This window comes from Columba livia, chromosome 1, assembly GCF_036013475.1.
Source record: "Columba livia isolate bColLiv1 breed racing homer chromosome 1, bColLiv1.pat.W.v2, whole genome shotgun sequence".
NCBI lineage: Eukaryota > Metazoa > Chordata > Aves > Columbiformes > Columbidae > Columba > Columba livia.
In genome coordinates this window covers 128,212,409-128,228,192 of record NC_088602.1, presented here as the reverse complement: position 1 = coordinate 128,228,192, position 15,784 = coordinate 128,212,409, and the positions used below count along the sequence as shown (strand labels likewise).

General features: G+C 45.4%; 1 protein-coding gene across 26 annotated transcripts in view; it reads left to right on the top strand.

The window, feature by feature from the left end:
- The first annotated feature begins 569 nt into the window (after positions 1-569).
- Positions 570-15,784, top strand: part of ZNF384 (zinc finger protein 384) — a 28,757-nt gene continuing 13,542 nt past the window's right edge. For 2 of the 26 annotated variants that reach the window (XM_065050020.1, XM_065050015.1), the window contains exons 1-6: positions 577-1,304; positions 1,821-1,869; positions 2,804-2,993; positions 5,641-5,707; positions 5,860-6,100; positions 6,439-6,775. In XM_065050020.1, the coding sequence (XP_064906092.1) occupies positions 2,941-2,993; positions 5,641-5,707; positions 5,860-6,100; positions 6,439-6,775 (698 nt within the window). In that variant the 5' untranslated portion in view covers positions 577-1,304; positions 1,821-1,869; positions 2,804-2,940. Of the gene's footprint in view, positions 1,367-1,820; positions 1,923-2,699; positions 2,719-2,803; positions 2,994-5,636; positions 5,708-5,859; positions 6,101-6,438; positions 6,776-11,583; positions 11,662-15,784 lie in introns of those variants that run through there. The other 24 variants (XM_065050024.1, XM_065050016.1, XM_065050002.1 and 21 more) reach the window with 23 other exon arrangements.

Below are 15,784 nucleotides of genomic sequence, written 5' to 3'. Positions count from 1 at the left end.
AATAATTAAAAAAAAAAAAAAAAAAAAGTACTTGGGTATGGTTACATGAGCCGTCTTGCAACTATGGGAAGAGGGTTAACCCACACCCCTCCATGCCTGGGCTTGCTCCCTATAGCCCTAATGGAACTGAGATCACAGTATCACAGTATGTTTGGGATTGGAAGAGACCTCCAAAGATCATCCAGTCCAAACCCCCTGCCGGAGCAGGAACACCCAGATGAGGTTACACAGGAAGGTGTCCAGGCAGGTTTTGAATGTCTCCAGAGAAGGAGACTCCACAACCCCCCTGGGCAGCCTGTTCCAGTGCTCTGTCACCCTCACTGAGAAGTTTCTTCTCAAATTTAAATGCAACCTCTTGTGTTCCAGTTTGAACCCATTACCCCTCATCTTATTATTGGTTGTCACCGAGAAGAGCCTGGCTCCATCCTTGTGACACTCATCCTTTACATATTTATAAACATTAATGAGGTCACCCCTCAGTCTCCTCCAACCTAAAGAGACCCAGCTCCATCAGCCTTTCCTCCCTTAACCATCTTGGTTGCCCCGCACTGGACTCTCTCCAGCAGTTCCCTGTCCTTCTGGAACTGAGCTAGCCCACCTGGCAGAACACCAGTTTGCCAGAAGTCCTTTCTGTCGGGTCAGCACGACGAGGGCGCCCAGCGCTCAGCCCGGGAAGGGAGGCGCTGGGGCGGCGCACACGATGGGGCAAGCAGGGGCTGCCCCAGAGCCCTTGGGCCACCTCATCTCTAACTACCAACCTGTCCCACCCCGCCAGGCTGACCCAGCGACTCTCCTCGGCCAGGAGCCGGTAACGGGGCCGCCGGCAGCCGCCCACGGGTGTGCGAGGGCGGGCCTGTGGGGCGGCGGGGCCGCTTATTAATGACGGCTCATGAATATTCATGAGCCGGCTGTCCCGCACCGCGCACGTCACGCCGGGAAGGCCGCCTGGGCCGGAAGTGGGTCTCGCGGCTGAGCTCAGGGACGCCGCTCACCCGCCCGACCCCGCCGGCACAGCCACTTCCGCCCTTCCTCCAGCCTGGCCTCCCCGCGCGCCAGCACCCCGTACTTCCGGTAAGCGCGCGCGCCTGTGTCTCTCCCCTTTGCCGCCCGGTCCCCGCTTCCAGTCCGACCGCCCGCGACGCCGCCGCTGAGGGGAAACTGAGCCCTGGCCGGTGACCGCCGCCGCTCCGCCTCTTTTTCAAGCGAAGCCGCCAATGACGCCGTTCCGCTCCGGTCGGCGCCCCGGAAGAGCTGAGACGCGCTCCGCCCCCTAACCCGGAAGCGATTCACAGCTCCTCTTTCCGGTGAGGAGGCCGCTGCCGCCGCTGGAGTCGGGGTCGGGGTCGCCGCTGGGGGGTGGTGCCCGGTAATCTGCCGGGTGGCGGGTGTGGGGGTGGGGAGGGCCGGGAGAGTGGGACTTCCGGGTCCGAAGCGATCCGGAAGCGGAAACGGAGGAGGGCTGTCTGTCTGTCTGTCCGCTCGCCCGCTCGTCCCTCCGTCCCCGTGTCGGGTGCAGAGCGCGCCCGGGGGCTCCGCCGCGGGCCAGCCGCGCTCCGCGCCGGCCCCGCCTCGCCCACCCCGCGCCGCGGGGAGCGGCCGTGCGGCGCAGCCCACCCTTGGCAGCCGCCGCCGTGTGCGCCCGGGGCCCCGCGGGGGGAGGTGGGTCCGGCCCCCCCGCCCCATCCCGGCCGGTTCCCGTGGGGAGCGCCCTCCCCCCCCGCCCATGGCCGCTCCCGAGCGGCCCCGGGGGCCCCGCGTTGTGCCGCCCGCTGTCATGCAGGGCCCCGGGCGCCCCCGTAACCCTGGCGGTTTGTTTGCAGAGGCGGCCCTGGAAGGAGGAGAAATGCAAGAAGAGGGAGAGTGAGAGGGGTAAGGAGCTCCCGGAGCTGCGTGAGTGACCCCCGCCCCTCGCTCTGGGGGAGGTGGGTTTGGATGGGTCGCAGGTTGTGGGCTTGGAGTCCCCTGTGCTCCGGGGTGCAGGAGGAGGGGTTGACTGCCTGGACGGAGCAGAGGCACAGGGTATATCCCTTGCCAGGCACCTGTTCTGACAGAGTCTCACTCGGTTGGGGCGGAGGCTACGCATGTGTCAGGGAACGATACCAAAGTTGTTCCAGCTCTGGTGTGTGGGTTTGGGATTCAGGACTTTGTCCAGCATGTTTGGGATATTCCTGATGCGCATCCATATGTTCTAAAGGTGTAACAGCGCTTGTACTTTTTGGTGCTTACGAGCTTTGTGAAGACGTTTTTGCATTTGATCAAACAGCCTGCTTGGCCTTCAGCATCCTGGGTATTTTGCAGCAATTGAGCATAAAAGTTCATTGTTATTGGATGAAGATCTGGGACAGGCATAAAACATTGTAAATCATTCCTGAGTGTTGCATTTGGGGCCACTTGTCAACTGAAAACTTTACGCTCAGTAGAAATTAAAAGCTAGGTATCTGGAGAAAAAAAAAACCAAACCACTAAAAAAAACCAATCACAAACAAACAAACAGAAAGCACCCTACAAAAATTAAAAGTCAACCTCTAAATACCTGCATATCTAACCTTAATTATCCCTTCCAGAAACACAGCCTCTACCTCACCGTATACTTGCATGTGCTTTTATCTGTTTGTTTATTATTAAAGTGATGACCTGCAAAGAAGTATAAGTCCAGCACGTTAAGTACGTGATTCTGTGAAGTACTGTCAGATCTAAACTCCAGATTCCTTGTCCCTTGTGAGTTCTCTGGTTCACTTGGTTGTTTATTTGGTGCATGTACATTTGTGGTCTGTACATAGAAGGTGTTTTTGGTTTATATCAGGAGGGTACGTTGACATCTGTCTGATACTAGACTGGTGAATAGGAAGAAGGTCCCATCTCTGGCCTGTTTGTGGAAGCTGGGATGATGAAGGCACTGCAGTGGGAACGTGCTGTGGTACAGGGTTGAAGCTCCAGCCCATGTCTGGTAGTTATAGAGCAATTGGAAGGGTTACGTGCAGAGTTCTGGTAAAGTAAGTGTGAGCAGCATTAAAGCGGGGGCTGTGAATAGGGGTGCATGTTTTCAAAATATCCTTTAGCCTAAAAGTGGGGCAGGGGAGGGACAGCCGTGGGTCTTAGGGCAGCAGTTTGGTGGAGGAATCTTATCTTTGTTTTCTCCCTTTGGAAGACTGGCTTGCTAGTGAAATTGCATGAAAGCTTCAACTCTTATACCATTTCTCCTTTTCTCCCACATTCTTATAACTTCATCACACTTCAGCCTTTCAAGTCAAAAGTTTTGAGGTCTGATATCCTCTCAAGCAGGAAGATTTCAGGATGATGAGGTAGAATCTAAGAGAGATTAACATGATCTTTTGAGAATCAATCAGAGCTTTATTTTGACTTGCATACTTTGTAAACTGAGCAAACAAAAGTTAGGTGCTCTGTGAAGTTATGACAGGGGATGAGATGGAGATGAACAACCCCTCTGAGTGCTAGTCTGGATTTTAGAATCTGGAAGTGGAGTTGCCTTTCATAACTTCTACTCTTTAAATAAGAAAGCTGTTGTGAGATTTTTGTTTAAATTGGCATCTTTCTGTTTAACTCCTGAAGTTTGCATTTGAATCCAAGGGAGTCATGAACACTTAAAAAGTTTATTTGGAAAATGCATCTGATAATTATGTGAGACTTCTACATTTTTACAGAAAATCACTTTCACTTTGATGTTTTTGATGTGGAGGCCAAGCTAATAAAGATTTATTTTAAAAACAAAAACAAACAAACAAAACCCCCCAAACCTAAATTTGACATTCCAGACAAACCCCTGCTCTTGATTCAAGTGGTGCTTAGTTGCCAAGAATGCATTCATAAGTGCTCACCCTATGAAAGAAAAAAGTTATGTAATTAAGCATTACACACATAGGGTCTTGCTGTGGGCAGTGTACTTAATAATTAATTTGGCTCAGAAAAAAGCGGAGGAACAGAAGAGTTTTGCTGCATCAGATTCTGATTGAATCACAGCAATGTAAATCCAGAGTAATTCAGTCAGGCAGCTGGCAGTCTGACTGCGTGCCGCCGACGCAAGGTAAATAATTCATCCTTAAGTGTGTTTATTGGTTGATTTGTAGTGAGTGAGTGAGGCAGGAATACTTGGCTTTGCTGTTGCATGAGCAATTCATAAAAACAAAATTATCAGGTAATTTGGTTCATTTAAATACTGCTTCTCTACATAGAGGAAAATTATCTTTGCGTTTTGGCTCACACGCAGCAATTCCGCCTGTATTTATTCTGCCCTAATATACTTCTGGAAAGTGTTTCATGCTACTCGGGGCATGCTCCTCAGCTTATCTGATGACTGAGATAGGCCCTTCAGAAACAATATTTACTCATTAATTTGACTACTGCCACATCATAACAGAAATAGGAGTGGGACAATTTGCAGGTAGCTGCATGAGAAACTTACAGTGGTTGCTTTCTCTCAAGAGCTTGCTCTGCAAGGTGTTCTCTGAGCATAGTTTTTATCACATGTATTTTTCCTAAAAATTTTGCCATATTTGTTTAGCAATAGGTGCATCTTCTGCTTCAGGAAATAGTCTTTTGTTAATTTATTTAGGTTTTGAATAGCATTTTAATGACTGTAACGAACTTTGTCTGCTAATGGTATTACACAGAGGAATGTAAGGATTAGAGTGGAAAAGTCTTCTTCATCCAGGTGTTCCTAAAGAGATTACCCCTCTATCTTCAGAGAGCTATCTTTTGGTATCTATCTGGTCTCCCCTGGCTGCTGGAAAATTAAGGTGGAGCAACAGGCACTTGACTGGGGACAGAATCCTGCAGAATCTTGTCCCAAAGATCAGAATGAAATAGGTAATAGAGAGCTGTGACATGATCTCACTGGAAATAGGGTATCTCGGGGCAGAGCAGTCAGGTTATTTTCCTACTGCCAGGTCTTATTGGATGAGAGCAGAAGATCTTGTCTGTCAGGAATATTGTCTGATATTTCTGGGTTTCTTCTGAGAGTGGGCTGGGCTGCTCAGAGCAATAGGAAGTTAGGAGCCCTAAGTTTGACTTCTTGGTCTGCTGTGGCTGTCTGTTATCTTGGGCAAGTCTGTTTCCCTCTCCCTGCCTGTCTTTCTTCCTGTGTAACACAATGCTAACGTCCCCTTGCTCCATCTGGGTCCTTAGTGTTGAGCTGGGGTGGAGGGACAGGCAATGTCCAAAATTTTCACTGCTTGTGGGGTCAGCCTGTCTGTGACAGTAAAAATGTGTCCCAGCTGTATTTGCCTGGCTGCAGATGCACAGACTTCATCATTTATGCCACATACTTGGGTGGATGATAATCGGGGAAATTTTGAGGTGTTCTGTGGGTTTGTAGTCAACCCTTTTTTTGCATGGAGGACTGTTGGGCAAGAGGCATTTGAGATGGACCCAGATCTATGGGAATAGCAGACAACTTTTTCCCCTGAAAATAATTTTTGGATTTGGGCAGATAGCTCAGAAGTGGGGAGAAGTTGCTTGAGTAAGAAAGAGGAGATTAAGGAACTGTCACAGCATTAGACTGAGTCAGTTCCATGTTGGAATCTCTTCAGGTTTAATGTTTTCTTCGTATGTGTGTCTGTCTGTTTTCCTTTTCCTCCATTCCTCTTCCCTTTCCCCTTCCTCTTCCCTGCTGTGCCCAGCTAGGATGGAAGAATCTCATTTCAACTCCTCCCCGTACTTCTGGCCAGCAGTGCCCACCGTCTCGGGACAGGTAAGATCCTTGTCTTCCAACCTATTACGCTGGTCTTGCTTCCTGTTAGAAGTTCATGCACAATAAGTGTTTCTGTTGCATTTCTTGCTCAGTCCACTGCTGGGAGAAGCTGTGCCAGGGTATTCTAAAAGCTGTCCTTCCCACCTGTCTAGATTGAGAACACCATGTTTATCAACAAGATGAAGGAGCAGCTGTTGCCTACAGAGAAGGGCTGCAGCCTGGCTCCCCCCCACTACCCTGCCTTGCTGACAGTACCCACCTCTGTGGCCCTACCCACTGGTATCTCTATGGACTCAGACACCAAGCCGGAGCAGCTGACACCACACAGCCAAGCCCCTGTGACTCAGAACATCACCGTGGTACCAGTGCAGTCTGCTGGGCTCATGACAGCAGGTAGGGGACTCCAAAGGCTTTGGCAACATATGAAGGAGACTTGGGAATGAGGGAGTGGAGGGTCTTGGAGAATCCTTTTCAGGCTGTAGATTATTCTAGCCTTACCGATGGGGTGGATTATCTTGGTTTAGTTTAATTGTGAATCTCTATACACTCCATACATCCACCCTCTTTATGGAAGTTTGGCTTGCAGCAGTGGAGACTGGGAATGTGTAGGCTACTCTTCTGTTTGAGCTGTAGTCAAAAATAGGTGTATAAAGCTTGCTTCTGTGGCATGAGGAGGTTGGATGTAATTGGAAATGTAATAACTGACTTCCTCCCTCTTTCTTTCTTTGCAGGTCCTGGTCTGGTGATAACTTCCCCATCAGGTTCCCTGGTGACCACAGCCTCCTCTGCCCAAACCTTTCCCATCTCAGCTCCTATGATTGTCTCTGCGCTACCACCTGGCTCCCAGGCAGCCCTCCAGGTGGTTCCTGACCTGTCCAAGAAAGGGACAACCACCCTTTCCGAAGGTGGTGGGGGTGGCGGTGGCGGGGGTGGGGGAGTTGCCCCCAAACCACCCCGGGGCCGGAAGAAGAAACGATTGCAAGAGTCGGGGCTGCCAGAGATGAGCGACCCCTTTGTGCTGTCAAACGAGGACGATGAGGACCAGCACAAGGATGGCAAGACATACAGGTGGGGAGTGAGGTTAAACCTTGACTGTAACATTGCATGGGGATGGGGGTGTATTTAACCCTTTAGAGGGTTACGTGGGGAAGAGGAGATCTCTGCCTTTTCCCTCTAGAGTCCCTGAGTAGGGAATCTTTCAGGTGCAGAAAGAGTTGGGTTTTGTCTCTAATCAGGAATGTTTGCAAGCTGGTTGGTTGACCCAAAACTGAGAATCTCCTTAGTGGACAACCTCGGTTTCCTGAATATGCCAATGTTAACGTTACTAGGCTAGTTAATGACCAGGAGGTTACGGAAGCTGAACCGTATCCTTGATGCCACAGCCAGGTAGCATGGCTGGTGTACTGCAGAATGCAGTACTGTGTGGTGCAGCTGGAACACTTCTGGTGTAGTTGAGAGCCCTGGTGTACCCGAGTGCCCCAAATTAGGACTCCAGTCTGTCCAGTGTAAAGGCTACAAACTGGAGGCACACAGAGCAGGAAGTGAAGTATGGTGATAGTGTCTCCTCCTGTGTGCATTGCCCGTTGGGATCTCCTACTTCAGCATTCCCAACAAAACAGGAAAAAAAAAAAAGAATTTCTGAACTAAGTGCAAGGGTGTTTCTGAGCCTGGTATCAGATAAGAGGGGAGAGAGTTCTGAGCCCTGAGGTTGGGTTTCTGAGCTTGGAGGGATGTGGCTTTAGTTTACAAGTGAGTGGTGGGAAAGGGAGAGATTAACTACGAGGGAATACTTAAACCGGAGCATAAGGAATGTGGGTGTTTTAGAAAAGGTGAGAACCGGACAGAGCAGGCAAGTGTTAAGGAAGGAAATGGGATCGTCTGTGTTAATTAGGAAGCAGGAGCACGTATGGGTGATTTAGTGATAGGTGCTTCTGAGGGATGATTAAGATCAGTAAGAGACAAAGTAGTAACCAGATGGAAACAGATGTAAGAGAGGGTCCCTTGCTCTGCTCACTACCCTACTATGTGCCCGTGATCCTGGCTCAATTTCCCTTTAACGATCCTAGACCCTCTTTTCTTTTTTGTCCAGATTTAGTTATGTTTCTGGAATTAAGTCATAACAGGATGAAGGGATCTACACAGAGTCAGTGCATCCACCCCAAGCACTATATAATTTTTAACTATAGCAATTAAAAAATGTTTACATTTTTAAAGCAATACAGTTAAAGGGGTACAAAACCAGAGCTTGGATCAGCCTTTTTGTTATCTTACCCAATGTCTCAGTTCTTCCAATTTGAAAATATAATCAGCGTATGGTGAAGAGGGGTGGGAGTGTTAGGTAGCTTGCTATTTGTAATCCCACCATTTATTTTGGGCCATAGCCACAATTCCACACTACTCAAGCTGCTTGCAGTCTGGGTTGCTAATTAGGCTGTTAAATATGTATTTACAGGGGACACAATTGGCAGTGAACGCTAGAATTAAAGCTGAATCAAGGCTTTAATTATAGCTCCTTGTTTACTTGTAAGTTTGGAAAAAAATGGCCAAGACCAGGTGGAATGACTCAGCAGAAACTTTATGAACACACATAGTCCATCTAACAGCTCGTGAAAAAGACTTTGCAGGAAAAAACAAAGTATGTAGGAACATGTAATCAGGAAGATCTCCTGTCTTCATGTTTAATCTGAGTATGATATCTCTGCCTCTTCCTCCAGCCTCCATCCCAAGCAAGCCTTCCTCTGAGCAGAGCTAAATAGCTAAATTGAGATTTATTGAAAACCACCAAGGAGTACTTCTGCCCTTTTTGGGATCTTCTCTTTGGCTGATGCTTTCAATGTGCAAGTTTGGAACTAAAAATAATTGTTGAAAAAATAAAGAAAAACGCTATCTTCTCTTGGAGCTGTGGGAGAGAACACCTTTGTGAAATACAGTACATATGAATAGACTTGCAAGCTAAAAATGTGAGGACTCCTGCGTTCCTTCTGCATTCTAGAGGATGATTTGGGCGGCTCCCGTTACTACAGTATGCAGCCATATCCTAGCTAAATTAAGACTGTGGGTGAGGTTCATTCAACTCCTGCTCCCTTCTGGGGCTGAAGGAGGAGTCGCTTGTGGTATTCATACATCTGTGTATGATTTCACTGATTCTTATGATGATACTCTGAAGACAAGCTAGACAAGCTAGCCTGAAAGAAGTTGTACTATATTGATCAATACGACTTCCTTTTTTCTTTTTTTTTTTTTTAATGCCTAATTCCTAAAGCCTGTGATTATTTTGTTAAATGTAATTATTTTTTGGTTTAAGTTTCTTTTTTGAGCTCTGTGAGCTCTCTTGTCTGAGTGCATGGGCAGGTGGCTGATTTCCCTATTTCCTGGCTCCTAGTGTATCAGTGAAGACAGAGTAAGGCCTTGAATGGGCAGCACAGCAAGGCAGACTTGGAAGGAATTGGAGGGCAAAGGTGATGCTCATATTGCAGCCCATCCCACTCTCTACTGAATGTAGAGATTCCTGCTGCAGCAGACGGCAGCTGTTTTGCTGCTGTATCATGTCCAGAAATGAATTAGCAGTCTGCTGTGAAAGTGGTGCAAGAATTTTTGTGACTAGGCTTTTCTTTGCAATAAAAAGTGTGAGGCTTTTGCTAATGATTGTATTCCTTGCAGATCTTGGACATCTAGCCTGAGGATTAGTCTGGCAGAGTCCTGGGTGCTTTGCTTTGTGCTATTAGAAGAGCGAATGCTTGCACCTACAGGGGACAGACAGCGTCTAACACAGCCTTGTGAAGCATTTTCCTTCATGAGTAATGTCACTTCAGTCTTGTCTGGATTCATTGTCAGCTCTTTGTTAATCTTCCCTGACATTTTTGTAGAATTTGCTTCTTCTGTGGAAAATGAGATCAGCAACAGGAGTCTTTCTAGTAAGATGCTGGTAGTGTGAAGCACGTGACAACTTCTCAGTACTTTAATGAGGTGCTGAGGAAGAGAGAGTGACCATGTATCCTGAAGACAGTAGTATTGTTTCTTAGTGCTGTTTTGGTGCCTGTACCTGTGCACTTTTAGAAGTTTGTGATGTGATCAGTGAACATGACTGATGCATTGGTTCAACCTGTCCGGGCTAGGTCATCAGTTCTCTCTGACAAACAGTTCTCTAAGTAGTTTCTTCTTTGTAAAAGGAAGAGAGCTCTTTATAGGCATTGCTTGTTTCCAGTATTAAGCTTGTGAATGCTAGGACAAATACCAGTTTATAGTATGGAATGGTTTTGCAAGCTGTGCTTTGGAACCGAGCACACAAACAGAAAAGTTGTGGGCTTGAGAGGGGCCTTGCCATCATTCTCTGACCAACAAGCTGTCTCTTCCCCACCACTAGTTCTGAGTTTCCCTGTTTTCACTAGGTTGTGGGAACAGCAGGGGGTCTGGGAGACGATAAGCAGCTGAGAGATGCAGGAAGTTTCTGAGAGTCCAGAGTAGAAAAGTGCACAGAAGCCATAGGAGGCTTAGCAAGAAGCAGAGTTGAGCTGTAGAATGTGAAGAAGCTGGATGGGGGTCCCCTTTAGTGAGGAAATTAGCGACCCAAGGGGAGCCAGTGCTTTGAATACAGCAGGTAGATATGTTCTCAGACATGCCTCATTTTAAGCTTTTCTGCCCTGCACTGGATTTAGCATTGCTGTTTGATGAACTTCCCATGGTTTTGAATAGATTTGAAATCTGGTGACTATGGCTTTTGTAAGGAAAATATATCTCTGAAAATAAGGTCAAATTTGGCCAAGTTGTAAACTTGGAAAAAATCTGTCAAGCACGCTGTGAGATGCTTTACAGTTTGGTAATTGAAGTATGCAAAGATTATACCCTCCTTGAGGTTTTTTGAGGCTTGCATGACTCCAGGCATTGACCAGGCTGTCTCCACAGAAGAGATAAGTACGCTCTTAACTTCACTCATTTTCTATACAAGGCTGGACTACATGTGTATTCTCTCTGCAGCAATAAGCATCTTCTAGTTTGAAGGGCCAGGTGTGCTTTTGCTTCAAGTCACAGTTGCTCCTTCTGCTTCAGAAGGGGGAGTAGTTTGTGCCCAGTGTCGACAGCAGCCTACCCACTCTGGGCACAAAGGCAAGGTGTGAGAAGACACTGCTTGGTTCAAATGTAGGTGGGACAAGAATGAGCAGGGCCTGGAGCTGTTTTTATCTGGGAAGACTGGAAACTTGGTAGAGCAGAGATGGGAATTAAAGGAGGAGAGAGAAAAGGCCCACAAACCAGGGCAAGGCAGCAGAGGATGTGATGCGGAGTCTATTTGTATGGGAGAAGTGGCACAGAGACAAGTTATGAAGGATCAAGACTGAAGGGAGGAGGAAGGAGGCAGATCTGCTGCAGGCTGGAAAATGAGTCGGTACCTAGAATAAGCAGAACAAATGTGGGCAAGAGCTTAGGATGTGGACACACAAATAGAAGCATGAGGGAGAGGAGACAGATGTTAAGTGACTAGGAACATGGAAAAAGAAAGAGCCATTGCTGGGGCCTGGGTCTTGGTGCGGGAGAGAGGGAATTGCAACAGGCTAGAAGGCTAAGGGCAAAAGGGGAATTAAGTTTGAAGCATCAGGCAGAAAGTTTGACCACATTCCCTCCAAAGCCTAGAAATATTCAACCCAGTATTCCTAAATCTTGCTGTGTATCTTATGTCAGCAAAAGAATGTGACCTCCTCTGGTAAAGAACCTCATCCCTCTCTAAGGCTAGAAAAAGGTGACAAACTCCCATTGCTATCATTTATCATCCTAGCTGCAGTGGCAGAGGTCTGTGCAGTGGATCTTAAGATTGCTGATGACCAGTGTGGGTGTCAGTATGATGCCACATGTTGGAATTTCTGTTTGCTTTTTTTAACAAGTAGTTCCGTGAGCAGCGGAACTAATGAAGCCTGGTTTCCAGCGGCTCTCTCCTGTGTGGATTCTCTGATGTCTAATCAAGGGTGAGCTTACTAGCCTTTCCCTCAGCCAGGGGCTCCAGGAGGGTCTCTCTTCTTTCCCCAGCTGCATATTTTTACAAGAATTATGGTGACTTTAGGATCCTTACCCCTTTTCCAGATTTGGCCAAAATTGGCTTGTAATCTCAAAACTCTAAGGAGGACAGGTGCACATGCACATCCATATAAACACACACCGTTTGTACACATAAGCTTTTCTTTGTTTATGAATGCTGTGCCTGGAGGTTAGAAAATGTCAGAATTAAGACTGACCACATGCCTCAGGATATAATAAGGTAAAAACCTGTGTTATGGTAAATTCTCTCCCTTCTCCTGAGATACTGTAACTCTGTGTGTGTGTGTGTGCATGTGCTCTCAGTTCATCACAGTGCCAAGCAGAAGGAATTAACAGTAAAACTTCTGCAGTCATGAATTTTAATTCTAGCACATGTTACTTGTATGTCAGTGGAATGAGTGTGTGCAAGGGAATGAGGGGTGCAGTTACAGTTTCAACTGGAGAGAGAGAACTTCCAAACTATTCTGTCACACATCTTATCTGATCGCACCTTAATTTGGCCCTATTGAGTCAATGCACTTTGGTACTATCCTTGATTATGTGATTATAGTAATTGTGTACATGATGTTCTGTCAGAGTCCTGCATAGGTACTTAGAGAACCTGAAAGGAGTGTTTGACAAAAAACATATACATTGACATGGGCTTGCAGAACAGAGAAGGATGATTTGGGGGAGTAATTTGATTTGTTTGAAGAACTGTAGATTACACTTGCCTCTGACACAGATTTGCTATAATATCCTATAGCCATGTGGTTCAGGCCTGCAGATGATCTTGCCTTGAAGCAAATGCAAATATGATTTAGGTCTAGTCTACAATGGATTTGCGTTTGCCACGGGCTTAAAGTGACTGCAGACAGTTATCCTGAAATAATTAACATTTAGTGTTGACAAAACTGTAATCTCTTCTCCAGTATCACTGAATAGTCCTCTGTTACATGTCAGACCCTGTTTTGCTTTGCAGAAGCACTGCATCTCATAGCTGTAGCCTAGAAATCTATAGGAGCAGTGTTTTGAATATATATAGTGTGAATTTTCCTTTAAAGGAAAAAAAGGGGTCACAAGTATCAGTTTGGCCACTTGGAATTAATGGGTATGGCTGTCTTACTGTGTTTCACTCCCTTCCCTTAGAAAAAATAAAACAGAGACATTGTGGGTCTAGATGAGTGCTTATGGAGCACTGATAATTCTGTCGTGGGTACAGCAGATGATTGATGCTGCTTCATGAGGTTGGAATTGCATGTGGTTGACGAGACTTGAGGCTGTACACAGAGTGGTGATGAAAAAACTGAACACTTGCTTGTTAAGTATTTGTCTGTGCAATATAATACGGATGCAGTTTTGTGGAAACAGTCAATAAGGCTGTATATCAGAACACACCTGCATTGTGGAGCCAAATTACGATCACATTGATGACCTTAGTTTTGGCATTTCTAAATTTGCTAGTCCTTTCTCATGGGCCTTTTTGTATTTTTATTTTAGCTTTTGCATGTTATCACTATAATAGAAAACCCCTTGTTACATTTTATTGTTTTGTTGGGTTTTTTTGCTAATGGTGGCTGATTTCAAAAATTGGTAGACAAGGTCTTAGGTCTGATGCTGTTCAGTGATTTGAAGGTCGTGCCTGATAATTTACAGGTAGAAGCAATGCTGGTGGATAGCTAAAAAAATAGAGCAGCTTTATGTGATTTTTAAACGAGAACAATTAAAGCGAAATGTATTTTAATACAGCCCAATGGAAGATTGAGCCCTTTGGGTAATACTTAGTGACTTCTCTAGTAGTCGGGGGTTGAGGCCTAGGTGTTTGGACACAGTGGAAAACAGCGTCAGACAAAAGTGCCCCATTGGATACTATTGAATGTCTTTGATCTAAAGATAAGGGTTATGGGGAAACAGCATCCTGGAAAGCAGTGACTGTGAAAAAGACTTAAGAGTTAAGTGACATGGTGTGAGCTCCCAGTGCAAGGCTGTGACAGAAGAGGGTGAATGCAGTTGTTGAAAGCAAAAATGCTGGAGTTGTTACAAGAAGACAGGCAACTTGTGAAGCATGTTGAAATACCACAAAATTATGGGTCTGGTAATTTTAAAAGATTTGGAAAAATGGACAATACTCAGGAATGCCCTCAAATCTGTGATTCTGTGAAATCTGAGAACTGGAGAAGTGCCAGCATTTAAAAACACTTGCTGCTTTGCCAGGAGAGTATGATTTTCTGTAGCTTTATCAAGCCACCAACTGAAGGACTGTGGAAATAAGTTGACTGAGATCTCTTGAGCATAGCTGATAGATTTGATAGTATACGTGCCAGTCATGTCAATTGGTAAATGGAAGCGTAGTGTTGACTTTTGAACAGGAGTTGATGCTAGGTGTAGAAGTGTGGCAGCAGGGCTATAATTGTGCTTTCATTTGGCATCTTCATGCTTGCTGGCTTTATATAGGTCTTATCCAAGTTTTGTAACTGTATCATGGGTGTTAGTTCTGTCTCCTTTCCCCTGTCTCTTACAATATATTAGCAAGAAAGTGTCTAACTTCACCTTTAAAAAAAAATCAGGGAATGCTAGGATTAAATTAGCGTTTATCATGAACTGCATCCACGATTGTGCTATGCTTGCCTTAGTTACTTAATTAACTCTGCATTGCAAAGGCAATACATTTCTTTTTTTGCTAAATTAACTGCTGACAGCCTAAACTTACTCTTATCATCTGGTTTAACTTCAGGATTTTATTTTTTTTTTCTAACTTGTGGTCTAACTTGTATTTGTAGTTAAACAGAAGGAGCAAGGGCTCAATTAACTTCTAAGACTAATCTCAGTAGATACTAGGAATGTGAACTCTCATGTAAAGCCATGTAAAAGCTTTTCACAAATGTGATACTGATTAATTAGGCACTTGATTGAAAAATGCTGTTAAACCATGTTAGGCAAATTTTACAATGAGCTGGTATTTCAGATGGTATTTTTATCTCATAACAGCATCTTGATGAATGAGGCAGAACATTCCATGAAAAGTGGAAAAAATTATGGCACTGTGTGCCACCCGAGTTGTAGTCTAGTTGCTATAAGCATCGTTTTGTTTATGACTCATCATGATGACTTTCATATGGGAGCAGAATTATACATCCACCTTTTACTGGCATTTCATGATTTTTGAGGGTGTTTCTGTCTAACACGAACGATCTCTGAATGTCTCGCTTTACTGCCTTACAGATTCCCTATAAAAAGAAAGTATTATAAACAATGAAAGAGGTTACTTTGGATCTCTGGCATATGTCTGGGTACTAAGTTAACTATTTGTAAGGAGAGATACACCTCTGTGTTGTTAAGAATATGTTCTCCTAGACCGTCTGAATTTGCAGAGCCCTAACAAGCAGCTGTAGCAATGTTGTGTCACCCTGTCAGTGGGAATGCTGCAGTCATTTCTGTTACTTGCTCTTGGAAAGAATACAGTGGTAGTTTAGAAGCACAGTGACGAAAAAAGGATTACAAATGGATATTAAACAGAGGAGAAAAAAAAAATCAATTATTTCATATAGCACTTCGTTCATGCTTAGCAAGAAGCACTCCCAGCTTTCCTTCTCCCCAGCAAGGAGAATTTCACTGAAGTAGAATACTGCAACACTGCTAGTGTCAGATACAATGTTCTCATTATCCATATAGATGTAACATTTTTTTTCTCCCTATTTGCCCACTAGAGGGCTGATTGCATCGTCACCTTTTATATTGGGTGTTGTCTGAGGCAAAATGCAAAGCCATTAATTAAATGGATCATTTGTTCCCTTGAAAATGCCTGATACCACACAATACAAAACTCTCTGAAATGCAGCTTTCTTCTGTTTTCCAAGGCTTTTTTTTTAACTTTGCAGGGCTCATGAGTGTGTTAATGCTACATAACATTCTTGCCCTCTCAGAGCTGATGATAATTAGATGATCAGAAAATCAGTCCTTGCAAGGACTTTTTAAACGTTGTTTGAAGAACAATACTGGAATGTTTGTAGCTGCTAAACTAAGACAAGAAGGGTTTGGTTTTGGGGTGGGGGGGGTGCTAGCAGTCAGATATAT